This window comes from Glycine max, chromosome 17, assembly GCF_000004515.6.
Source record: "Glycine max cultivar Williams 82 chromosome 17, Glycine_max_v4.0, whole genome shotgun sequence".
In the NCBI taxonomy this organism is placed as follows: domain Eukaryota; kingdom Viridiplantae; phylum Streptophyta; class Magnoliopsida; order Fabales; family Fabaceae; genus Glycine; species Glycine max.
Window position 1 is genome coordinate 12,173,473 of NC_038253.2, and position 26,215 is coordinate 12,199,687.

The following is a 26,215-nucleotide window of genomic DNA, read 5'->3' on the forward strand; positions in this document are numbered from 1 at the left end:
TTCATCAATTTAAAAAGTATAAGAACTTTGATTACGTTTAGACAAAATAAAAACACATTTTTTCCATAAGAATTATTTACAAAAAAACTAATTTCGTGGCAAGAAATATATATTGCAATATTATTCATGATTTAGGAGTTTAATTAGGATAATAATACATGATAAACATTTATTTATATAACTAAAATTGATAATATATAAATACTTCTAAATATATAAATTATAATATAATTAAAATTTATAATCAATATATATTTTTAATATATCAATTATATTTTAGATTTAAAATTATGTACATATTGTGATAAAGTGTCATTTTTAACTGTTGATAATTTCTTTTAAAAGACTTCAAAATTTAATTTAAAAATAAAGATGAAAAAATATATTGAAATGAGTAAAAGGTTTAATTTTTTTTCCTAACTATGCTTCAAAACTTTAATGAACAGACCGGGTTTCAGCTATAAAAAAAAAAACTCTAATAACTAAGTTTGATTTTATGAATAAAAAAACATGTAGGTAGGTGAATGTACTAACAATATAATCAGCTAAATTTTGTTGAGGGAAAACAAAGCAAAGGACAAGCTGGCCATAAGATCGATCCCAGGTTTAAGCTGATGTGGTCGCCGCACCACAATTGGGCCTCAACATTGGTGATGACGATAATTTGATAATTACGTCAACTGCACTTTCGTTCCACCCAAAGAAACATATTAAACACACGCTTTGTTTTGTCTCTTCCCAAACTTCTACATTAACACTGCTATATATTGCTAACATCTCCAAGACCTCCATGATGCCATCAAGGTAGGTGTTGCTAGCAAAACTGAACAAAATTAACTTCCTTGATTATCCTAAGATGCCAACGAAGCAGGTAAATCAGATGTTCATGTTGCGTTAGTGCCTTTGTACTCTGTGCTATATATGCTTGACATGTGGTTTTATTTAGTTGTTAATTGTTAAATTTTTGTTAGCTGAGAATTAAACCCACGACCTTCTTTTCTCTATTCTTCTCTTACCATTAAATTAATCTTATAACTCCTTATGATCTATGTAGGTAACTTACTGCAATGATAAAGCGGTGTTAGTGAAGGTATATGTTGAGAAGCCTAGGAAGAAGAGCTCATCATCAATTCAGCATCAGCACCTTCATTATCATATTCGTCACACAATTAGACAAGAGGTAGTGCTTGGCTCTGGTAGCAAGGGATCATATGCTAGAAGAGCAGGGTTGCTTATGTACTCGCATCTCCTACGTGAGTCTGCAAAAGGAGCATTATCAACACCCTCATTCTCCAAGTTGGTTGCAAACAACAATCTCCAACCTCCAACCCAGGTATGTACACCATTGACATTGTATAGATAGATATATTTTATACTTTTAATCTTCTAAAATGTATGAATGAAGAGGTACATAGTTTTTTTTTCTTTTAATTTATGTTACCATGAGTGTTAAACACGTACTTTTTTTTTTATTTTTATAATGTTTGTCTTGTACATTCTTTTTAACTCACATTTTACTAATAGATCAAAATTTATCAAAAAATTGAAATGACTCATTAAATAGAAGTGAGACTTATAAAAATATATGATTTTTAACAAATTTTAGTCATTAATAGAGTTTGTGTTAAAAAATGTATTATATATAAAATAAAAGAATACTAGTGATATCATCTTTTTAACACTCTTTTTATAATTGACTGAAATTTATTAAAAATTATTTATTTTAGTGGATCCAACTTCTCATTTGTCTTTTGATTTAGACTTAAGAACCCTCAAAGAGAGTGTTACGTAAAGAGTGATGCTAGCATTTTTCTCTACAACATATATTAGTAACATTTCTTGCATTTTATTAATGCTTGTTTTTTGACCGATGGGATGTGGCTGAATTTATTATATTGTACTGCCGTTTACTTGTTATCCTATTACAGATAACCCCTTCCAACAAGAAAAAGCCGGTGTACAGGGAAAAGCCAACTTGCTTTGGCAGTTTGAAACTACTGATTCCAAGATTCTTAAGGTCATGGTCAAAAGCCAAAAATAAGGAGAAAAACAAGAAACCGATGCATGGAGGTTTTTCGGGAAATGGAATGAAAATGTTACAGGTATTTTGAATGAAAATTTTACGATAATCTGATGTTAATTATAAGCACTGATACTATGTGCTACTCTGATGCATTTTTCATTCTTAAGGTTTGGAAAGGAAAAAGTTTCTTAACGAATGTGTTTTCAACAACACGCAATTAAGTATGCTTGAGGTTCAATTTTGCCCCGGTCATTCACCTCTCTCAAGGTATAATGTCTCGAATCAAATAAGAAATTTTATCATTTAATTAGATTCAAGTTCTTATTTTCCATCATGCTAATCACCGACAACTCCCTTTATTTGAATGTGTGTCTTAAGATTAATGTATAACACTAGAAATTATTAGGTGATTCAGAATTACTACATTATTTATGATCTTAATCTAATAATTTCTCGTGTAATATATCACTTATCTTAATTCTTGTATCTTCTCTTTTTATTTTGTTTTCATAGTACAAAAATTTATTGTACAAATGCAACTTTCCTTTATGGATTGCAATCACTGAAATTTTGATGTAATATATATACAAGAATTCAAATAGTCAAATTACTACATTTATTTATAAACTTTTTGTTGTACAAATATCATACCTAAGTAGATTAAGAAATAGAAGCAAAAGTTACTGGGTTATGCTAGGTACACAAGCTCTATTGTTTGTACACCCAATATTTTCTGTTAATTCCAAAATTATCCTACGCCAAAGGTATGCGAGTTTATAATTAATCCGTATAATTTGTACAAATGAACTTGATCCGTAAATATAATTTAAACATAAAGATCAATTTAAGTGGATGACATTTTCGCTCATTCACTTAAAATACTGGGTACACCTAACATCACCCAAAGTTACTTCATCAGGAGGTAAGAATGATAAATAAAATTTGCTTAGAGCTTGTTGTAAAGTACTTACGTAAAGCCCCAAAAGTTGAGGGGTTTCAACATCCTTAAAATACGTTCGTAAAGTTAAGAATAGTTCTTGTCTAAGTTCGGTGTTAGAGGAAAATGGTATTGATTTCATGTGTTAGAATACTTCTAGTAGAACACAGGGTCTTGCTTACATATTAAAAAGAAAATTGTGGAATGAGAGATGGGTGACAAAGGAGTTATGGAAGAATGGATTCTTGACCCACCGTTCGTTGAAGTGATGCATCAGCAAGGAATTGCAACAAGTCTTTGAAGAAATAACCTTTGAATCGAAAGCAAACGTTGTTGTGTTTGGCAACTCATACTTCAATTTCAAAAGTAGGACTATAAATTGAAAGAATGAAATTGCCAAGCCAAAAAATGCTGCGAGGACGTCGGCAATGTGTCAAATACTTCGGTAAATTGCACGTTTCTAAAGTAACGGAACCAAAACACATCAGTTACAACACAAAAAGAGTTTCCTAGAGTTTTTACCTATTTTACATAAATATTACAACGTAATTGGCTTGCAAGATTAGTCTCAGTCATGGACTATTGAGATCTCTGTTGTCGAGTATACTCCCAGAGAGCAATTGCACCACTGACATGAACATTGAGAGATCTAACAACTCCAAATTGCGGAATTTCGATGCAAGCATCTAAAATATGAATTATATCCACAGGTATACCTTCTTTCTCTCGGCCGAGAACCAGGACCTGAATAAACAACCAAATATGAAATAATATATTTAAACATAAAGTCAGGAATGTTAGAAATGTATGGCTTAAAGCATGTACCTAAGCAACTGGAAGGTCAGAATACTTACCATTTTTTTGGGAAAGATATACTGATCAAGGGGTACACTGTTTGCAGTTTGTTCCAAACCCAAGATGGAAAATCCTTCTTTCTTTTTTTTCTGCAAGTAAATCTTTATGCTATCTACTGGGACTTCTATTATAGGAACCCACTTTTCGGCTGTTACACTGCAAACAACAGACAATTTCCAGCAAGATTGACGACATTAGAGTGCAATGAATTAAAACACTTCCTATATCACGAGACATGCTTAAATATACATGTGTTTGTGTGTGTGCATTTCCTTTTTGAAAGTTTGAGCATTTAGAATTATTAGCGGTCACCAACAGTATTTCCCTTTTGACATTTAAGCAGAAGCCAAGTAGTAAGTCCACTCAGTTTGTGACATCTATAAAGCAAGAAAAAATAAAGGAAAAAAAAGTTCTATCATCAAAACCTGATTAGTTGGAACTGTTTGTCATTTATGATTTTTGTATCAGCAATGGCCAGCCCTGATGCTCTAAATACCTGCTTAACACGACAATAGGAGTAAAGAAAATATTTTTTTTCTCCAGAAAATAGAAAAAAGAAGTTAAACATAGTATAACATAAGATTGACAAATGGAGCAGAATGAGTAACGTACCTCACATGTACGAGCCAAGCCAGCAAGATTGGGTATGCGGTCAAGCAATGATGCAACAAGGATAAAATTCTGTCGACTTGCTTTTTGTTGATCTAGAGATGATCTTCTTGACTGCAATAGTTGGTCGAGAAGGAGATCATCCCTCTCTATCTCTGTCATGTTGATCTTGAAATTAAATAATGGTAGATACAAAACTATGAATCACACAAAAGGTGGAACACAGACTACAAACACAGTACACGGTCATAATGACAACAAAAATAGTGTTAGATAGTCAGTTCCTTTTTCTTTTATTAGTTGCTGAACAAATTCAAACATACCAGCCAACTTTTTATAGGTTTCATCATTGCCATAAAGGAAACCTGCTTCGTTGCCCCCCTTGTCATGTTTGGTAAAAGTAACCTTTTTCTGGAAATCTGAAGACATATCTTTAAGCATGGTTCCTTCAATGCCACCAGATAAATTTTCGATGCAATTCTTATCCCCATTGAAATTTAGAGTCTCATTCCTGATTGTCACCACATCCTTTGCCATTGAACACCGCAGGTCTTCTCTAGCATCCTAGACAGGGAGGAAAAACTTAAAAGATAAATCAGAAACTATAGCCTTTCTCTTTTAGAAAAGTACGGCAAAGTACTTACATTTAAAAATTTGAGAACCTGCTCCATGAGAGATGTTGGAACACACTCAAAACCATCCTCCTTCACACACCAAAAAAGAGAGAATAAACAAATCTATCATAAAAGCAGAAACATAAACTCATATATATTGACCGTACACATTGAAATAGATTTTTTTTATTAGAGAGAAGATTTTATCTAGAGACATCACAACGAGCTTTGTTAGTTCAAATGAGTAAGTAATTGACAAATGTTTCCACCAAGTGAATGAGAGGTCCTCGGATAGGCTACATATGAAATAAGCTTGATGCATATAATCTAAATTCTCTGGCTTGAAGAAGAGTTAGAAGCAATGCAAATAGGTTAATTATATCTTGTATTAATAAGGGTAACTACAAATCGTTGTAGATATTATTTTCATCATAAACAATATTCAAAGCTATGTGATTCACACACATGGATTTCACCATGTCTCATTTCTCTCGTCTCTTAGCATCAAAGCCTTATAAAGACAATCATTATCCATGAATACCGTAGTATCAATCCCGGACACTAGAGCACATAACTGTGAATATCATAAGATGGTGCATGGCTGTAGCACAGAGAAAAGAACGGAGGTTGAAGGCATGCTTTAGAGTTCAAAACAAAGAAAGAATGGTGGGTGAGTGCCATTGGAAATCCTTGTGGAAGTGGGTGGGTGTCGGACCTGTAGGTTGCAGTGTGGAAATCACACAGAAGAGTCCCCCTCCCCTCCGCAGGGCAAAAGCCAGTTTTTTGAAATGCCTCTTTGCAGTGCTGCTATAGGGTTGCAAAGAGCCACTACTTTGACCGTGATTGAAGCTGTGATGATCACTATGTATTGCTATGCTATTTTTTGTAGTGGACCATGGCCATTCCACACATCTACACTGCTATAGTGGTATATCAATAACTATGGTCAATACCTAGTGGACCAAGGGGACATTTTATTAAGTTTGTCATCTAGTGTCATTTGACCTTGTCCATATATGTGTGTGTGGCTTGGGGGTGGAGGGGGTGGGGGTGATAAACATGTGAAGATTGCCTTGGCAATTGGACCACACCATGATATGCGTTTGACTGATCCAAAATTCAAAATTAAAAGTCATATATTAACTACTCATTTTGCAATTGAGATTGCTAGTCAAGGGTAGCATTTGTATAATTGTCCAAATACATGTTATTCACCACACAGACCCTCACCTCAACTCGATTGATGAAAATTCCAGCAGGTGTAACAGAGCTATTTGGGTCATAAGCATCAAGATATCCTTCCATTGATGTTCGTAAGCTGAAAGATAATACAAATTAATGATTTTAGTCCATTAGAAAGAAGTACAAAGCAATGAATTTAGTTCATTAAAAGTAGTACAAAGCTTTTCACAGTTAAACATTTTTCTTCCAATAATGTGAGAAAACGAATACAAAATATATACTACCTGGTTTATTTAAGGAAAAGAGAATATGAACTAATGAAAAAATGATATCGGACTGATTCCACATTATAAAATGCAAAACACTAACACCTGTTTTATACTAGTAATTAGGTCACATACTAGTACTGCACCACAAACCCAACCCCAATCATACAATAAAATTAGGAAACACAATCAAAATTAGAAAACTCCCAAGATTGTATCACCAATTAAAGGACTAATAGATTTCACAATATATTCTACACACTGGAAGATTTTTTGTAAAGACAATGTAGCAATGAAAGAATCAAATGATATCCTAATTACCATAATTACAAGACATCGTTATTTTTTTTTACATAAATTACATATATTTGAACTATAGACAGGGGGAGAATAATTACTTTTAGATAGTCACTCCTATTTGTATTCTTCTCTTGACTTTATCTAACGAAGTGGAAAATTAAGGATAAAACATAATTTACTTGAAGAGCATACTAAAAAGTGACTTATCATTCTGACTGTTTTATAGATGTCATAATATTGGAAATCTACATAGTATAGAAAATAATGATTAACAATATAGATAAATAACGAGAAACAAAAAATAAGAATTATACCGTGCACAATCAGAATTTCTTGCAAGGTATGTTTTCAAATCTACAAAGCACCTCTTCTCTAAAGGTAGCATCTCAGAAGATCCATAATTCAACAATGGAAACAGTTTATGTAGAATTTGATATGCAAGTAACTGCAACAACAATCACACATATCATGACCCATTTATTTCCGTGTGATATATATATATATATATAGAGAGAGAGAGAGAGAGAGATCAACACCATAAATGATAACCTGGGTAAAACCACGTAAGCTATGATGATGTGATGTTAATAATGGAACTAGAGGAGGAAACAATTCGTTCAAATGACTAGATTGAACATCTTTAGATGAGTTGAGAATGACATTAGCTGCTATGAATACATATGAAGATAGTGCCTGCATTTTAAGAATAACAATTAGAAGCTTAAAGCAGAATGTTCTAAAAGCTTGTGATATACATTACATCTATAATTTATTTATCCTTTTTTATAGTCATCAAACATATTAAGCTAACAGAGAAGATAATAAACAAAAAGGTGTTAAAGAATTTGCAACTACTAGTAGATGGTCATTTATAATCTAACCAATTCAACTCATATAATAGTGTTGGAAATGGTAATAGCAATTAGTATGTCATTGGAAATTGTGGGAGTTAATGTATCATTGCAAAGATTAGTGTCATAGAATAGTTTATTATTATTCCTGTTATTCTTTATTAATATCCAGAGATTCTTGAGAAAGTAATGGCAAGTGAATGAAATAGAAAGAAAAAGTGAGGGAGAGAAAGTGACTGTTTTTCTGAAATGACTCAAATTACTGTTCATTATCAAACTTTGATTTGCATTTCTATTTATGGAGAGTACAAGCTTCTAAACTAACCATTCTGTTATAGTTCACTCTAACTGTAACTGTAACAGAATGTTGACAGATTGCTAAATTATCTACACAAGCACCAGCAGAAACCATTAATCCTAACAGAACTGACTGCACCCACCATTGCTAAATTATATTTCAGAATAGCTGCAAGCCTGCACCCACCATGCTATACATCTATCATCCCCCCTCCCCAGAAAAACCCAGGGTGGTTGAGAAGGAAGCACCAAGTTTGTCTCAAAAGCAGAATTATGTGTACTAACGACTTGTTCAGAACCTTCTCAAACAAAAAAACGTCTAATTCCATGTGTCCAGTGTCGGCATTCAACAATGGGTCATGAGTTGTAACACAGCAACTGCTCTTCGATTGTTACGACAGACAATAGGAGTAGGAATTATGATGTAAAGTTCCGTAAGAAGATATTGAGCCCAGATCATTTCTGCCATAGTAGTAGCTAAACTCCTATATTCCACCTCTGCACTAGAGTGAGCCAAATAAGAACTGGACCAGAAAGTGAAGAAGGAATAATTCTTTAGTGTATGTAAACTGAATCATAGGTTTCCAAGAAACCTGCACTCTCCACAACAATGATTAATTTTTCTCTCCCTACACCTAACTCTGAACCCTCTTTTTATACCCACCCAACTAATAACTAACTAGTTAGTTATTAACTATTTCTATTACAATCATATAATGGCATCATCCCAAAATATATACATAACCCTGATATAGATTGCCTATCATCTGGATCAGAGTCCCAATTAACATTTGAAATAGATTCCAATTTCATTGGAGAGTATATTATTTGGAAATATCACTACCCAACTGTTGAAAAAACCACCTAAATTGTGGTCACCCCTAGATAGAAGGGGTGTGTTGAAAGTCCCACATGGCGGGTAGTTGTGGACAAAAGGGGACATGTTGAAGTCCCACATCAAATAAAGATACTGCTAAGATAAACTATATTAGAGGGAGTAATCCTTTCCATATGTACAAATGGTTTCTATAATTGAAGAGGAAGTTGGGTTAAATTGTTTTTAAAATTTTGTAAGTTGTTTTCAAAAGCTATCTTGGAGAACTTTTTGAAATAAGCTGAAAACTGCTCATGGACATATCCTAAGCTATTTTCATAAGCTCTCCCAAACACTTGCTCTGTTTATGACAAAAGATAAGTCCAAATAACTTGTAAATAAGTTCTTCAAAATGGACCCTTAAGTCTTTGAGGGGTCTTTGTATAAGCTACATATGGAGCAAGCCTGGTAAATAATCTATTTGCACCAACATGACAAGAATTGTTAGACAGAAAAAGTACATAGGGCAATCGTAATGAGACATTACTCTTTGTTTTTACAAGATAAATTTACATGTTCAGTAAAAATAAAATTTACCTGCTGCCTCATGTCATAATCCCGCAATATGGGGACCAAATGCTCTTTGACCTGTGAATTAAAGATAATTTCAACATAGATAGGCAACAGACTACAAACTTTAGATGGTAAGTTGCACTGAAAGGTACATATATCAGATTTAAAGGAAACACTGAATGCCAGCAATTCTCTTACAACTTAATGTGAAATTAATCTGAACACATAAAGAAACTGAAAGAGTAGCCACTTGCTCTCATCCCCAAACGAAATGAATAAAAAATAAATGCTAAAACTAACTTCATTTAAATAACTTATTGAGTCCAAGAAAACCAAAACTCAAGTAAACAACACCAAACATGTAGCTTCCTTGGCCATGTTATAAAACAAAAGTTATTTTTTATTTTATTTTTGCCAAGCACTTTAAGGATTAAAACTTCTCTCCATTGTTTGTTCATTTCTATGATAATCAATCATAGGAGGGCCCTTTTTTAAAGTTTTGGGCAAAAGTATAAAATACAAAGTAGGATTCCATCCTGGCATTAACCTGGTTGTCCTGGAAAAAAAATGGGTCAAGTCAACCCACCCCATTTAAGGTGGGTTAGCCAGTTGACCCACCTAACAATTAAAAGAAACATTAATTAAAAAAAAAGGGGGGGGGGGGGGGGGCAAACAATATCTTAAAAGGGGAAAACTAAAAATAAGAGAAATAACAAATCTGTACACCTAACTATGACAAATTTAATTGTCAATAATTAAATCATAATAATCAAATAGTGATAAAGTATCATTTTTTAATTTGTTATAAAATTTTAAAAAAGCTAAAAAAAAACCCCAAGGTTTCAACATGCCCTGACCTGTCCCCAACATATTTTGGACGTGGGTTGAGTGAGGCAAGTTTAGCAGGTTAATGGATTCTAAAACCCAACCTGACCCACCAAAATAGGAGGGTTTTGTAGGTTGACCGATCAAGTTGGAAATGTTTTGCCAATACTACTACAAAGTGCTTTTATGTATGAGCAGAAGCAGAAAATCTGCTGTTAATAGAAGCAAGAAACTGGTGCTTTTCCTATCAAGCAAAAGCATAAAATCTTCCATTTTTTATATTATTTACTCATCTGGAGCTTAAAAGGAAAAGTTATTGCTATTTTAAGCCAATTTATCAACCCTGCTTTTGGAAGGATCTCTCTCTTGGACATACACTCTTTATTTCTATTCCCCAATAAAAATAAAAATAAAAAAGCTACTTGAAAATGAATATGGGCATAAATATAATAAATATAAAGAGGAAAATGATGAGACAAAAAAGGGGGAAGAAGAAAGTCTGACAAGAGATGGAAACTTCAAGTAAATGTTGATTGCAAATGTCTCTAAGTATTGGCGAACAGCAGGTAAGTTATTTCTCTGCAAGAGAACAAAAAATATAGTTAGATATATAGCAATGGGCAAGAGTATAATACATGCATATAACAGTAAAAATAAATTTTAAAAAATGGTTATCACATTAACTTTAAAATTGATAAAAAAAATTTAATCACCACGATATTGGTGCGAAGTATCCATCGGCTTTGCCGATAACTAATTTTTGCCAAGAAACCTGGCTGACCACCTATAGTGGGGTCTCCCCTCCCAAGCACTTTTTTTTTCATTCACAAGGCTCGAAACCGAGACCTTGCTTAAGGGGATTGAGCCGAGTTCTACTTGAACCAACGACATGTTGGTAGAGAATAAAAATCCTATAAGCTATATATATATATATATAGCAATTGGTAAGTCTAAAGCAATTTTCTTTTTATTGGTCAGAAGTGATTTCAGTTTAAATAAAATGCAATGTAAATATAATTAAACACACTATTACAGAAGGTAAGTATGCATCTCTCTCTCACAGACACAGATAGAGGAGGGAAGCAAAACATGGTAATTGTCTAAAAAATGGATGAAAGAAATGATTCTATAAACAAAAATACATCTAATAAAACATTTAAATGAAATTTGAATAGAAAAGAACTTAAGAGCATGCATATGCTTACATGAGATCACAAATATATGCTTCCAATACTACTAAATACACAACATATTAAAAATTCCAATAGGAAAACAAATATTAAAGAATGACAACATGCAAAATCTACTTACATTAAGTGATATGTACAAGTATTCCAAAACTTTCCCAACTATATCTTCCTCCACAAATGGTGACAATACACATATTATTTGCCAAGCACGTATTTTACGTCTATGAATCTGGAACAACAATGTAACAAATTGAACAAAATGAGTTATAGCAAAGATTGATAAGAGAAAAAATTACAGTAGCAATGAGAAATTTCCAGTATCATGCCATATTCAAACCATTGAAAGCAGACAATCTTTATAGACATTCTCAGGGACATAAGGCTGACCAGTTTAATTCCAGTTAAACAGAGAAACAAAAGGCCATGATACTTACAGCACTGTACTTTTTGTATAACTCCTTTGCAAGATCTTTATCATTCACCTATATCAACAGATGTTATACGTAACATTAGCATTTGAAAATAAACTTCTGATCTTTGTAATAAATTAAAATTGTGCGCTGAAAAAACGCTTGAACAGAACCATACAGGGCATCACCAAAAAAAATTATTCAAAAGAAATTACACTCCAAAATTTGCATAGTATAGCTGCAGCCATATTAGTAAATTTACTAACATTATGCTCATTCCAAATTTAGAACCATCATGCTCTCTGAATTCATATTAGAAATTAGTCAATGTTATAATGCCACAATCATTTGTAATCAAAAACTAGCTTACAACAGTTAAAGTCTCTGCCGTTGGCTTACAATTGATAAAAACCTTGGGAGAAGAAACTAGAAACACACCACAAAAGCTAGCATTGCAGTTGGAGATCTCAAGGCCTTATAAACCCACACAAAAATCCTGTACTTCTAAATGTGAGACTCTTTTACAATTTGGGTTTAGCCTAACTCAACACCAGAAGTTAGCTCAAGAGGTAACAAATCTAGGAAAGGCTCTGTTACCATCTTAAAATTTCAATTTGAGCATAACTCAATCCCAAAAACCAGCTCAAGAGGTACTTGGGTTGCTCTCACTTATACTTTATTTTGGCTATCTCTAGTCAATGAGGGACTTGGGTTTTTCCCAATAGACTCAAGTCCCATGCCTTGCAAGCGGATACTAAAATCCCAACACACTCAACAACCCCGGTGCCCACGTGGGTTGCTTATGCACTAGTCCATTCTCTAAACACTGCAATGTGACACCATCAAGTGCAGCTTGTTTGCAGTCAAAGAGAAATGATGGTAAAAGGCCAATTCATAAAACCTTGGGAGAAATACACCACAAAAGCCAGACGTTGTAATTGGAGACTGGAGAGACCAAAGCCTTATAAACCCCACACCAAAATCCCATACTTCCAGTATGAGACTCAAGTACTATATGCAACTGGATCCTAACAACTTATGTTCTTAATAGATGGGACTGTTCCTTTTTCTATTCAGTATGATTCTTGCATGCAATACTAATGCTAACTTTCATTTTTGTTTTCACACATCAACATAAGCACTAGACAATCTGAGACTGAAATTATCTTAAAACCAATTCATAAATTCAAATAACCCCAAAGGATTCTTCAAAACTTGAAGCCAGATGTTGATAGGACTAGTAGCGCCAAACTGACTAGTACAACTACAATATCAGCAAGAATAGAACCACACAGCATTTAACATACTCCCTACGGTCTCAACTCAAATATAATAAGAAAAAAAACTGATTCACACTAACATAGAAAGTTAGTTAACCACATTTAATTGTGTCAATTTCAATTAAGTAATTTTTTTCCCAACTTACCCTTTATTGGAGCTTGGTATCAAGAATAAAAGAGTCATTGAAACCAACACCTCAATTAAATGAAGGGTATTTTAGAGATAGTAGCATTAAATAAGGTAAAGTTAGTTGAAATTTTCTTTGAGACCAAGAAAATGATGTTTTTTTCTTATATTTGAGACCAGAGGGTATACAATACATATATGTCTATCTTCAAAGTACTCTAGTAGCAAAAACTACATGATTTAGAATGGAATTTATTTTTTAGCATCAATTGATAATAGTAATCTACTACCACAGAGTCAAGAAGCTCTAGTAGAAATGATTTGCCAGATTCTTGTGCCGCAATACAGTTTGCATCTTCATTTGGTGATCCCACCATCCTAGCCAAGTCTGCCAACTTGTAAAACAGAACAGCAACTGATACACGTGCATAGACCTCTGTATTAATAAATGCCTGATAAGAGAAGTGCCCAATTATTACACAGTCAAAAAGCTTCAAGATTATTTTTCTTAAAAAATTAATAAAATTGCAATTAATGGTAATCAGAATATGTTGTTAAGATAAAATGTATTAATTCTTTAACAAATTAGGGTAGAGAAAAAGATAATAAAATCATCCAAAATCATATAATTGTTGAGTAGCTCACTTCAGTCAGCTCAGGATCAGGACTCCTGGCCAGTATAGAAACTTCCAGTCTAGCATCATTGTTGTCAGCTAGTTCAGCTTCAAAATCCTCATCAAATGCAACTGAAAGAGATAATCTCAAATTCATATGACAATTTTATATAAAAAAACAACAGACAGCCAAGTAAATCATATGCTGATACAGCAAATAAACATATTTGGCACCAGATCCATAGAGAGATAGCAATTTGAGCTCCTTCAGGTAAAACTTTATAATCCTAGGATTTAAGAGCCATAATCCTGTTAAGTGCAATGCTGCAAGACGAATTGTACGAGGACTCTTTATGCCCTCCTCAAGAAGATTTTCAATAAACTGAGTGCCAGATATAAAAAGAAATTAGTCACTATTTGGAATAAATTAGCAGAGATAATACACAGGAACAGGAAACTTATAGAAAAGAACACATACCCACTTCAGGGGTCCAGGTGCATTGTCTGTTTGATGCATGTTCTCATCATTAAATACCAAAGGATGCAGAACAGATGACAAAAGAGCAGCAATTGATGCAACTCTTCGCTTATTGCAGCTGATATGCAATATCCAAGAGGAATGGACCAAATTCCACATCATCTAATCAATGATTGCAAATCTTAGGAGAGGATAAGTAATTAAGTATGCAATAAAATACAAGAAAGATCCATCATTCTAAATATAACTCATTCAACCAAAAAGTGATGCAAACTAAAGTAAGAGGAAGGGAGGCACCATTCCTGGATATAAGATGGCATTGGTATTAAGGATTCACATGTTCAATATGGCAATTGTTAATCACCTTAATTCCCAAGCAAATTGATGCTGTTATCTTTCACTTGGCAATCTTAACATTTTAAAAAGAGGGCATCACATTCACAGGCCTACAAACATTTGGGCATCTTAGACAAAGGGAATACGAAATGCTTGTGGCAGTCCCATTTATATACCAAACATGGGCATGTTGCTCAAGCATCTAACATGCCCAGGCACCAAATGCCTCCATAATTTTGGACCCTAATCAATGATAACAGCATTGATTATGCTATTGCAATAAAAACAATAGCACATATGCTCCAAGTGGTTTTGACAAGAGTATAGTTTTTACTCCTGACAGAATAGCATCTCTAGATCTCTGAAATTTCAATGGGCATACACCTTATCACACTGGTAACAGAACAGTAATCAAGGCTATGGGTCTTTGAAGTTTTCATCACAACTACCAATGCTTTATATCAGGGCATGATGCTGACTGCCCATCTTAAAATCAGACCCCTAGTTACATGCTTACCACTAATTCATTCACTAATTCATTTCATTCAATTAAGGCAATAGTTAATTGAACACAAACTAAACAACCAGCTATGAAATAAATCACCTGTGCGTTTATTAAGTGACAATGGGAAGCAGCTGCATTTGACATTACTTTGGCAACTAGCTCAAATAACATTCTGAGTGATCTCAGCATGGGTAAAACACAACTTTCTGCAGCATTTTCAAGGCTGCAAAATACAACTTTGAGTAAGCTAAGCTTCATAAATAAGACAAGACACGGGGAGAAAAAAAAGAAGATATGGCCAACATATGTAAAGAATACCCATGGCATTGAAACAAATTAAGGATATTCATCATGTCTGTGGTCTAATTCACAAATAAGCCTAACTGTAACAACACTTGCATGCATGCACAATTGCGTATAGATCATCCTGCTACTTACCTCTCAACAAGATCACCAAAAATGCATTTTAGAGTGTCATCTGAGAAGAATGTAGGGTTTTCCTCCAAATTAAACCCATTCTTGAAAGCACATGAAGGAATTGACAGCAAAGATTCTAGGCACACCCACTGAATCATTAATAAATCAGTTAAAATCTTCCAATTTATTACTTAACATCTTATAACTAGTGAAAACTAACCATTGTATTAATTGCTAAAGCTTTATGACTATTAGATGAAACAGTTTAATTGAAAGAATAATATGCCAGGACACAGGTAACGAATGATCAGAACATTTAAATTAGAAAAACAGAAGAGGAAATGAATATAAAAATTTCAGAGTCAAATTATGACAATCCAAAAATCAGATAATAAGGCAGTAAAGATATGTGCCTCATGACAAAGAGAAAGATTCAAACCTTTATCTCCAACAAAACAGCCCTCCGAGTTCTTGCCAATACTCCTGACCCTAGGAGATCATTGATATTTTGAATGAAAGATACACACATATAATCTAACCGAGGCCTTCCTTCTATCTCTGAAAACAATTGCTCATTTTCCTCAACAAGATAAAAAGAATGAGGAAAGTATGTTGAAGCAAGAACTCTGAGAACCGAAACTAATGCTTCATATGCTGCAAGAGAAATTTCTGCTCCCATCTACATTACACATACATAGCAACAAGTATATCATCACACACTTCAATTGTGACAGAAACTCGGGAATTTTAACAGATAATTCATCTAATATTCAAGATACCTCTGAGCAAGAAAGCGAAGACCTAGTAGTCCTCCAGAAGAATTGCCACATAAAAGTGAAAGCAGAGTTATGTGGAGCATCTCTTTTGATTTGGTAACGCCACAACAAGATTAATGATATAGCCTTTACTGACATCATCTGCTTGGTTAAACACAGCAAAATCAGACAAGATGCAAAAAAGAAAGGTGTGGCAAATTCTAAAAAATGAAGAGAACAAGAATGACTGATTAATGACAATATCAACTAGTAGAAAGTGCATGCATTGAGCAAAGAGTAAATCAGTCTTTTGAAAACAAATAGAAACAGAACAGGGTCAAACGGTGGGTGCTGATAATGATATGGCACATGGTTACAAAGTACAGTACTACATACTTTTCAGTACCACTGATGGTATTCTATAAAGGAAAAAACAAAATTACAATAATAACAGACCCTGCATGGTCAAAAGATAACTCCAAGATGCTACTTAGACCTAATTTTTCCCTCTATTATAGATAAAAGACAATTCCTTAGCTTGCACCTAATAGCTTAGACTTTAATGAAATGGTTCGTGACATAGTTCCAACTACCAAAGCCTCATTGACCAAGCTGTCATGAATTGAATCTAACTGCCCAAATGAGAGAGAGAGAGAGAGAGAGGAGGAATCAAGTTACTTCAAGAGTAACCTGAAGAGAGTACTCTTAATCCTCACCATTCATCTTCTTGAGATCTAATTGTTTTAACGAGTAACTAATCCTCACCATTAGATTTCAAGAAAATGAATGATGAGGATTAAGAGTAACTCTTTTAAAGTTACACTTAGAGTAATTTGATCCCTCTTCATACACACACACATACATATATAGGGGACGCATCAACTGATAGGAATAAATATTTATCATTAGAACTTGTCATAATCGATCAAGATTCAAATAAATAAGTCATGTGTGCTTTTTAAAAAGACAAGTGACTTTATTAAGTTATTATTAGGAAAAACCCAAGTCCCACATTGGCTTAGAGATAGTATTAAGATATGGTATATAAGTGGAGGGTAACCCTCACCCTATGAGCTAGCTTTTACGGTTGAGTTATGCCAAAACCCACATTCTAAGAATTTATCAGAGCCTATCCTAGATCCATTCAAAGGGTCACCCACCATATTTTTTTTTTTGAACGGCCAAAAGTATCATATATTATAAAAGGATAGTACCAGGGGTACTACAAAGATACAAATAGAAAGCCATAGGCTGAGGTTAGAGAGTAAAAGCTACAAAAGCTTCCCCAACAAGAAATCTTACAAAACCCACCCATCCTTCCCAGACTAGGAGAAAGCGAAGGACATAGATGATGACCATTGTTGAAACGGAATGGCAAAGTCCTTTTCCCACCCCCTCAACCAAGACCAGGTGCGAAAAATTGCATCATCCACCAACTTAGAAATATCAAACTGTTGATTTTTAAAAATCATGGCATTCCTATAGTTCCAAATAGAAACTGTGGCTGCTACCCACCAAATCTTCCACTTTCTATTAATAGCTTGCGAAGCAGCCAAAGAGAGGTGCTGAGTGAAGTGGTCCACAGGCCTACAATGCATGACTCTAGCTTCCTTGACCCAAGAGGTAAATTCCCACCACAGTGGCATAATCTTCTTGCAAGAGAAGAAAAGATGAGAGGCAGATTCCACTTGACTTTGGCAAAAGGTGCAGAGGTCACTATCAAGAGCAACTTGCCGTCTAGATAAGTTTTCCTTAGTCGGTAGTCTATCCCAAAGAAGTCTCCAAGCAAAGGATAGAGCTTTCGGAGGAGCTTTTATATCCCAGAGCCGACTGAAGGCATGATTAAGGTATGCTGTTGATTGATCATCTTTAATATAATGGTAAGCACTGGATGTAGTGAAAGTTCCTTTTGGATCAGCACCCCATACCCACTGGTCCTTCAAAGCTGCATTAAGAGATAAGGCTGAAACCTGGTCGATAAAGTCTGAAGCACTTCCCAACTCATGATCAAAAAGGTTTCTCCTCCAAGAAAAATTCCACTGCCATCCTGCTTCTCCAAAGGACCCCATGTTTCCCACTATCTCAGCTTTATGAGAAGATACTTGATACAAAACAGGATATCTTTCTCTAAGAGTTCTTCCATCACCCATCCAAGAGTCTTCCCAAAATAAAATTTGGTCGCCACTGCCCAGTTTCCATTTGATCTGATTAAGGACCCCATCCATGCTGTTGTGAAGCATTACAGACTTCAAATCAGACCACCAAAAGGAATGAGTCTGCTTGTGAGAAGCCTCTTCCAACCCTCTCCATCCTTTGTATTTTGAGATGAGAATTCTGCTCCATAAGTGGTCTGATTGGTGGAACATCAGCCACTTCCATTTGATGAGAAGGGCTCTGTTAAAATCCTTAATAGCTTTGATTCCCAAGCCTCCTTGATTTCTAGGAGCACAGATATGATCCCAAGCCACCCAAGCAATCTTTTTCCCTTCAGCACCTCCTCCCCACAGAAAATTCCTTTGGATTGAAGTCAGCCTCTTTAACACTGCTGAAGGAGCCCTGAAGAAAGACAGGTAAAACAAAGGCAAGGCTGTCAAGACAGAATTAATTAAAGTAATTCTGCCTGCCATAGAGACTTTCCTCTGGTTATTAAGCTTAGCCTCAAATTTTCGAAAAATGGGCTCCCACATAATTATCCTTCTTGGGTTAGCTCCAATGGGCATCCCTAGATAGGTAAAAGGGAGCTGCAGAGATCCACAGTTAAGGAGATCAGCTGCAGATCGACACCACTGCTGAGATTGGCCAATAGCTCCAAAGTGACTCTTAGCAAAGTTATTTCTAAGGCCAGATACCATCTCGTAACTTCTGAGCATAGCTTTTATAAGGGTGACATTTTCCATAGAAGGTTCCCCAAAGAATATAGTGTCGTCAGCAAATTGGAGCATATTTACTGTGACCTTATTCTGGGTCACCCACCATGTTATTCATGCACCAAGCCCAAAAGTGTTGAGCATGAGGGGGTATATTCGAAAAAATCAAGTCCCACATTGGCTAGTGATAGTACCAAGATAGAGTATATAAGTGGAGGGTAACCCTCACCATATGAGCTAGCTTTTGGGGTTGAGTTAGGCCTAAACTCACATTCTAAGAGTAATCATGTGACCTTAAACACTTTAAAATCTTGACCATTCACGTATGGTTGTATGGCTCCGATTTAAAAAACTCACGTCACACTAGATATGGCCCATACCCACCCATTCACCCACCCACACATAATATATCTATGTTATTGTCTCTACACCTATCAGCTTAGCTTTTACCAGGTTGGTTCCTTCACAATTTATAGGCTATGCCTATATCCATGAAAATTACTTGAGTAGTGAGTACCCAAATTATTCAAGGACTTCCATTAAACTGATTGTACTGATGCATAAAGTAAAATGTTGAAGCTAGCATGAAAGAAAAATCAAAGCTAGCAGCCATGCCTACAGTTTGGTTATGTCTAAATTTTAAGGAACTACGGTACCACCTCAAATGAATAATTTTCTAGTATCCAACTCTTGATGAAATGGCAAACAGTAAACCATAATAAAAGTCTCGAATGTACTTACTGCCTGCAATACAGTAGTGGTAGCAGAAACTGACAACCTTCGTTGACTAGGGCCTCCAAGTTTTCCTTTCACTGCACCAGGCAGTGCAGTGTCCTCTGTAACAACACCAGACCAGAAAACAGAACAAGATTGCTTGGCAAATTGAACCAGATCATCCTGCATTCCAAATTTCCAATAAACATTTAAAAATCATAAAAAGTAGAGATGGATCACCAGATCATAACAGAAAGAGGTATAAAATATGATACCAATAAACATAGAAATTCATCTGAAAGCTTCTCAGAGATGTCATCAATGAAACACAGATCATCAACTACACCAGGGAAGGTATTCTCTATATTTGTTCTGGCTTTATTATCATATTCAACTGCTCTTTCCTTTGCTCTGCGAAGCTCCAAAACCAAGCTCAAGACAAGAATCAAGAATTTGACAACTACGAATCTTCTATCATGGTTTTGTTTCAAGATATTAGTGTCATTGTCTTGAATGAACTGCAATAATAGTTATCCTTTCATTGTTAGACTTTAAAACAGAAAATTGATACAGGTATACCCGTGTTGAAAATCAAAATAGGATCAATTTCATATTCTATCTTTTATTATCATATCAGAATTATAGGAACAATATCTACTATAATTAATTGTAATTAATCTATGTTAAAGTTGTTGTTTGATAATGTTTTTATTAATGTTTTATATTTCTAGCTTGTTGTAGAAGCACTTAGAAGCCATCCTGTAATTTGTCACCATAGATAGCCTGTAGCCTTCATCATGAACTATTTTTTGTAGTATCGGTTAATTCTCACATATATATATATATATATATATATATATATATATATACACATTTCTATGCAAACTAAGGCTGAGGATCCTTTTTGTGTGCATATTTTCATACTCAAACATTTCAAGTTGGTATTAGAGAGGGACGATCCTGCTCTGCACTTCCATCTCTGTCTATCGTCGTCTGCCGCCGCACCTATCTCCGAGATACCCAGTTCTGGGTCGTCTCTTTCAACGCATGCCAACCCTGGAGGTTTTGAAGTCAGAAACCTCAACACACACTCCCACACATCGTTCTCAGGCGTGTGCGTCCCACACGCCTATCTCCGATCATTAGAACTCCGACACGACACCTGGGTTTTGTTCGTCAACCTCTCCCCACTTTGTTTCAGTCATTAGATTGTTGTTTTGGTGCTGTTTGGACAGTGGGTCTGTACACCTCCGTCCCTTGGCCTATATTTGTTTCCTTAGGTTTGGTGCTACGCATCTGTTACTGGATACTTGCCCTTGAGTTCTCAAAATGACATCTATGAATTCCACTCTCACTTCTACTCCTTCTCCTCTTTCGGGAACTCCCACTATTACTACTTAGAAACTCAATTGGAAAAATTATCTATCTTGGTCTACCTCAATTGAGTTATGGTTCCTTGGTCAAGGGCACTATGATCATTTGGAGAAAGAAGCACGCAAAATTCCAGCAAAGAGCAGATATCGGTGGAAGACACTTGACTTCCAACTGTGCGTTGTTTTATGGCAATTAGTTGAACCTGATGTGTTGAAAATACTCAAATCCTTCAAGACTTGTTGTTCCTTCTAGAAAAATGCTCAAGATACTTATGCTAATGACATCCAGAGTTTATTTGATTTAGCAAACTGTGCATTTTCTCTCAAACAAACTAACCATGATATGACCTCACACATAGCCAAAGCTATTGTTGAAGAATTAAAGAAGTTCCTAATACATGACTCTATGGATGAAATGAAAAGAAGACTCAATAAGCTGGTGGTGATTTTGCGGACTCTACACTCAGATTTTGATCATGTGTGTGACGAAATTCTAGCTGGTGAGCATGTTCTTTCAATGGACAGCCTAGTAACTAGGCTTCTTCCTATTCCTACTTTGGTGAGTGGTGAAAACTCAGTTGTAGCCGCTGAAACTTCAGCAACACCTGCTCAAACATCAGCCATGGTAGCATCTCGTGGAAGAGAAGGTCATGGAAATAGAGGTGGACGTCCTCAATGTACATATTGCAAAAAGCCTGGTCATACTCAAGAAAAGTGTTATGCCTTGCACGATTAATAAACATGATGCCTTCTCCTTCTCTTAACAACAAATTTCCTTATTCCATTGTTTTACCACATGAACCAACCGTTGTATCATGTCACCCCTAAAGTTTTTGGTTGTACATCTTTTGTTCATAATGTCTCACAAGGATTAGACAAACTTTCTGCAAAGATTATTAAGTGTGTCTTTTTAGGATATTCTGGCCTGCAGAAAAGTTACAAATGTTACTCTCCACAAACTAAAAAGTGTTACATGTCTGTTGATGTTACTTTCTTTGAAGAAACTCCTTTTTCTCATCCTCCATGCAGGATCCTAGTTCCATATACAAGTTCTACCTGTTCCATCTAACACAGACCCTTTTGACAAAAAAGGACATCAGGCTCAGTCTCCTATTCCTAGTTTAGCTAATAGTGTCTCTCTTTCTTCTCCACACACAACACAGGAAGCTAGTTGTTCAGTGCCAGTAGGTTCTCCAGATTCATGTCCTTCGCCAACAGCTTCCCATACAACGGATTCTTCCTCCACATCGCATCCTAGTGAACCAAGTTCTGATGGCCCATTGCTATTAGGAAACGTATTCGACCTACTTGAAATTCTCACCTTATTTACAAATTTTTGAGCTATCATCGCATATCTCCTTCATATTTCTCCTTCGTCTCTTTCTTGTCTTCTATTACTATTCCTAAAAATGTTGAAGAAGCACTTGATCATCCTGGTTGGCGACAAGCCATGATTGTTGAAATGCAGGCTCTTGAGAACAGTGACACATGGGAATTAGTTCCTCTTCCCCCTGGGAAGAAGACAGTTGGTTGTAGATGGATTTATGATGTTAAAGTCGGGCCTAATGGTGAGGTTGATCAACTTAAGGCTCGGTTAGTTGTCAAAGGCTACACTTAGATTTATGGCCTTGATTACTGTGACACTTTTTCTCCTGTGGCCAAGATCACAATTGTCGGCTCTTCCTAGCTATGGCAGGTATTCGTCATTGGCCTCTTCATCAATTAGACATAAAAAATGTCTTTCTTCATGGTGATTTAGAGGAGGAAATCTATATGGAGCAACTTCTTGGTTTTGTTGCTCAAGGGGCGTCTAGTTTGGTGTATAAATTGCTTTGATCTTTGTATGGGCTCAAACAGTCACCACGTTCTTGGTTTGGAAAATTTAGTCATATTGTTCAAAATTTTGGAATGAAACAAAGTGAAGTTGTAACATCTCATTTTTTATAAAATAAATTAAAAAGAATTTTATCTAAAAATAAATAGAATTTTAGGAAAATAGAGATTTTTGTAATTAAATAAATAAGGAGAAATAGTTATATTAATTAAAATAATGATTTTAAGGTAAATAAAATAAATATGTTCTTAGAAAATAAAAAATATATTTTATTTATTTATTTGATAGAAAATAAAATAGAATTTATTTTTAATAATAAAATAGAGTAAACAATAAGCTGAGAATATCCTAGCCATAAATAGAAACATATTAAGTCAACTTTTACATTTATGATACGTCTCTACACTCTTTCTTCTCTCAAATTCGTTTTTCTTCCCCCTCTCCCAAAATCCTTTCTTTTTCCCACATACACAAATTTGTCTCAGTAAAACTACAATCCCAGACTCGTTAACTGTTGGATCGTTGTAAAATTTGAACACCAGGTTCGGAACTCATTTTCGTACATCCTCACCGTTGGAATTTGCAAAATAATGTCTGCGGTGAGAGAAATGTATATCGCACAGAGACAGTGAAATGGAGACTTCAATCCCTTCTCCTCTTTAATGCTTGAAAATCCTAGTAAAACAACCAAAGAAAAAACTTGAAGAATCTTAGAAAACCGCTAGAGGCGCTGCTATCACTAACGAAGTACACACGTGAGTCCGCTTGGACGTAAGGGATAAGTTTATCACAATTGAAATTAGAATAAACATGTATAGGGATCCTTAGAGGATCAAATTGGGATGTTTATAGTATTGTGATTCTTCCTTTATGATTATAATTACGACATTGTTGTGTTTGACGGGCCAACTGATGCCCTGATGTCAATTGGTTGATAAAATTGAGTGTTCTTGGTGTTTTCATGTTTTTTACCTATGATTATGTAAAATTGTTTGAGAGATATAATCATATTAACATAATATATTAATATTATTATTGTGCAACATGTATATAATGCATGAGGCGTGATAACGTATTGTCTTGGGATTATGAAAGTGTGATAAAATATGTGCAAGTGACAAGTTGAGTATGTGTTAAATTGTGAGATCATGTGTATTGAGATGTTGTGTGCATTGAGTTGTGAGCTATGAACCGTACAATCACATGACTGTAAAATCCTCTATGGGTGACGAGTATTGTGATGTGATCCACTGTGTGAACTCAACGAGTTTAGTCACTTTGAGACGCGATGAATTATAATTATTTTGAGAATGTGACAACTCACTCTCTGTGTGCTGTTTGTGTTTGAATCCTGTGATGATCTCGAACTTTGTGTTCGTGGGAGCAGATGATTAGGTGGATGACTATGGAGAACCTCATACTAGAGGACGTTGGAACACAATACTATGATAGGATATGACATTGGGACATAAGGTTCTGTATTAATTGCATGAAGTTCTGAAGATGTAGTTTTTATCATTTTGTTTCACATACTGAGTCTTTAGTTCATTCTCTGGAGTCTTGGGCGACCTTGTTTTGAGCCGAAGATGTTTTTAATAAGTTTTATTTGATAACAGTGAAGTGAATGTGACTCTTTTACCCACGTGAATTTGTTTAAGTGATTTGAATAAAATTGACTTAATTAAATTCTGGATTTTTATATGTTTTTCTTAAGTATATGTATGTCAGGGTAGAGGGTATCACAGAAGCAACACTTATTTAGTCATTTTAGGCCTATTAATAGTCCTAAGGATCCAAATTAGAAGTTAATGTCAAATCAAGGTGAATTTTTTCCAAATCCAGAGATATAGAAGGCTAGTTGGGAAACTCATTTATCTCACAATTACAAGGCCTGATCTATCATTTGTAGTCGGAGTTGTCAGTCAATTTATGCAAGATCCTCACATTGACCACTAGAAAGTTGTGATTCACATTCTTAGATACATCAAAAAGACTCCAGGACAGGGATTATTGTATAAGGATAATGGAAATACCCAAATTTGTGGGTATTGTGATGCCGATTGGGCAAGTCATCCCATAGACAGGCGATCCACCACTGGATATGGTGTATCCTTTGGAGGAAATATTGTCTCTTGAAAAAGCAAGAAACAGAGTGTTTTTGCTTGATCAAGTGCAAAAGCAGAATATAGAGCTATGGCTCTTGTTACTTGTGAATTGTTGTGGATTAAACAACTTCAATAATTAAAATTTTGTGATGTTCAGCAAATAAAGTTGTATTGTGATAATCAGGCAGCTCTTCACATCACCTCTAATCCTGTATTTCACAAAAGAACAAAACATATAGAGATTGATTGTCATTTTGTTCGGAAAAAGCTGCAGTCCAAAGAAATTAGTACTAAATTTATTAACTCCAACAACCAGCTTATAGACATCTTGACCAAGTCCTTGAGAGTTCCTCGGATCCACTTTATATGTTCCAAGCTTGGAACCACACAATTTATATGCTACAGCTTGAGGGGGAGTGTTAAAGTTGTTGTTTGATAATGTTTTATATTTCAAGCTTGTTGTAGAAGCTTATCCAGTAATCTGACACCATAGGCTAGGCTGTAGCCTTCATCATGGACTATTTTTTGTACCATTTGTTAATTCTCATATATATATATATATATATATATATATATATATATATATATATATATATATGTGCATCTCTCAGCAAACTAAGGTTGGGATCCTTTTTGTGTGCATATTTCCATACTCAAACATTTCAAGTATCTATCCAAAGGAGCATCCGTTGTGTACTCTGACACATGGTTTTCACACAAATATTCCTCAATTTTATCCTATTTTACATGGTATCAAAGCCAAGTTGAGGGAATAACGAAAATTGTCTCCCACTGGGGATAGCGAGACCTATTGTCCCCGGTGGACCTCTCTGGTCGTCACACTTATTCTTGCGACCTACTCCTATTTTTTGACAATCCTTTCTCCTTTTCCAATGACATTTCCACCCGTCATCACTTTTCAAACAACCCACTCTCCCCAATGAGCCCTTTCGCTCACCTCATTTCTTTTGGTGGACCTTATATCCTCGCTGTATCTTTTCCAGCAATTTTTTCTTCATTTCTGGTGCATTTTTCGGCCACCGCCGTCGTTCAGCCACCATTCC

The 26,215-nt window shown here is 35.1% G+C and overlaps 2 protein-coding genes across 4 annotated transcripts in view; one reads left to right on the plus strand and one right to left on the minus strand.

The window, feature by feature from the left end:
* Nucleotides 1-580: 580 nt before the first annotated feature.
* On the plus strand, nucleotides 581-24,739 carry LOC100781097 (uncharacterized). 2 transcript variants are annotated; one of them, XM_041011213.1, is made up of 5 exons: nucleotides 581-871; nucleotides 1,055-1,333; nucleotides 1,929-2,102; nucleotides 2,191-2,290; nucleotides 24,434-24,739. In XM_041011213.1, the coding sequence occupies exons 1-4, from the start codon at nucleotides 857-859 to the stop codon at nucleotides 2,242-2,244; spliced, it is 522 nt and encodes a 173-aa protein (XP_040867147.1). In that variant the 5' UTR covers nucleotides 581-856; the 3' UTR covers nucleotides 2,245-2,290; nucleotides 24,434-24,739. The 2 variants fall into 2 exon arrangements, with proteins under 2 accessions (XP_040867147.1, XP_003549950.1); XM_003549902.4 differs by lacking the exon at nucleotides 24,434-24,739 and having other exon boundaries at nucleotides 583-871; nucleotides 2,191-2,501.
* LOC100809637 (uncharacterized) overlaps nucleotides 3,314-26,215 on the minus strand; it is a 45,675-nt gene continuing 22,773 nt past the window's right edge. For both annotated transcript variants that reach the window (XM_014769639.3, XM_014769640.3), the window contains 23 exons: nucleotides 20,115-20,357; nucleotides 19,867-20,022; nucleotides 16,283-16,420; nucleotides 15,943-16,182; nucleotides 15,525-15,652; nucleotides 15,186-15,309; nucleotides 14,246-14,407; nucleotides 14,002-14,149; nucleotides 13,799-13,899; nucleotides 13,444-13,605; nucleotides 11,771-11,818; nucleotides 11,458-11,565; nucleotides 10,651-10,725; nucleotides 9,346-9,396; nucleotides 7,336-7,479; nucleotides 7,101-7,231; nucleotides 6,269-6,356; nucleotides 5,069-5,128; nucleotides 4,748-4,988; nucleotides 4,428-4,579; nucleotides 4,241-4,311; nucleotides 3,815-3,971; nucleotides 3,314-3,704 (listed from right to left, as the gene is read on the minus strand). In XM_014769639.3, coding sequence (XP_014625125.1) covers nucleotides 3,540-3,704; nucleotides 3,815-3,971; nucleotides 4,241-4,311; nucleotides 4,428-4,579; nucleotides 4,748-4,988; nucleotides 5,069-5,128; nucleotides 6,269-6,356; nucleotides 7,101-7,231; nucleotides 7,336-7,479; nucleotides 9,346-9,396; nucleotides 10,651-10,725; nucleotides 11,458-11,565; nucleotides 11,771-11,818; nucleotides 13,444-13,605; nucleotides 13,799-13,899; nucleotides 14,002-14,149; nucleotides 14,246-14,407; nucleotides 15,186-15,309; nucleotides 15,525-15,652; nucleotides 15,943-16,182; nucleotides 16,283-16,420; nucleotides 19,867-20,022; nucleotides 20,115-20,357 — 3,093 coding nt within the window. In that variant the 3' untranslated portion in view covers nucleotides 3,314-3,539. The remainder of the gene's footprint in view (nucleotides 3,705-3,814; nucleotides 3,972-4,240; nucleotides 4,312-4,427; nucleotides 4,580-4,747; nucleotides 4,989-5,068; nucleotides 5,129-6,268; nucleotides 6,357-7,100; nucleotides 7,232-7,335; nucleotides 7,480-9,345; nucleotides 9,397-10,650; nucleotides 10,726-11,457; nucleotides 11,566-11,770; nucleotides 11,819-13,443; nucleotides 13,606-13,798; nucleotides 13,900-14,001; nucleotides 14,150-14,245; nucleotides 14,408-15,185; nucleotides 15,310-15,524; nucleotides 15,653-15,942; nucleotides 16,183-16,282; nucleotides 16,421-19,866; nucleotides 20,023-20,114; nucleotides 20,358-26,215) is intronic.

Bases quoted from the DNA above. Each gene is read 5' to 3' on its own strand.
- LOC100781097 (XM_041011213.1), top strand. The intron at 1,334-1,928 runs GTATGTACACCA...ATCCTATTACAG, and splicing joins ATCTCCAACCTCCAACCCAG to ATAACCCCTTCCAACAAGAA. The intron at 2,103-2,190 runs GTATTTTGAATG...TTCATTCTTAAG, and splicing joins ATGGAATGAAAATGTTACAG to GTTTGGAAAGGAAAAAGTTT.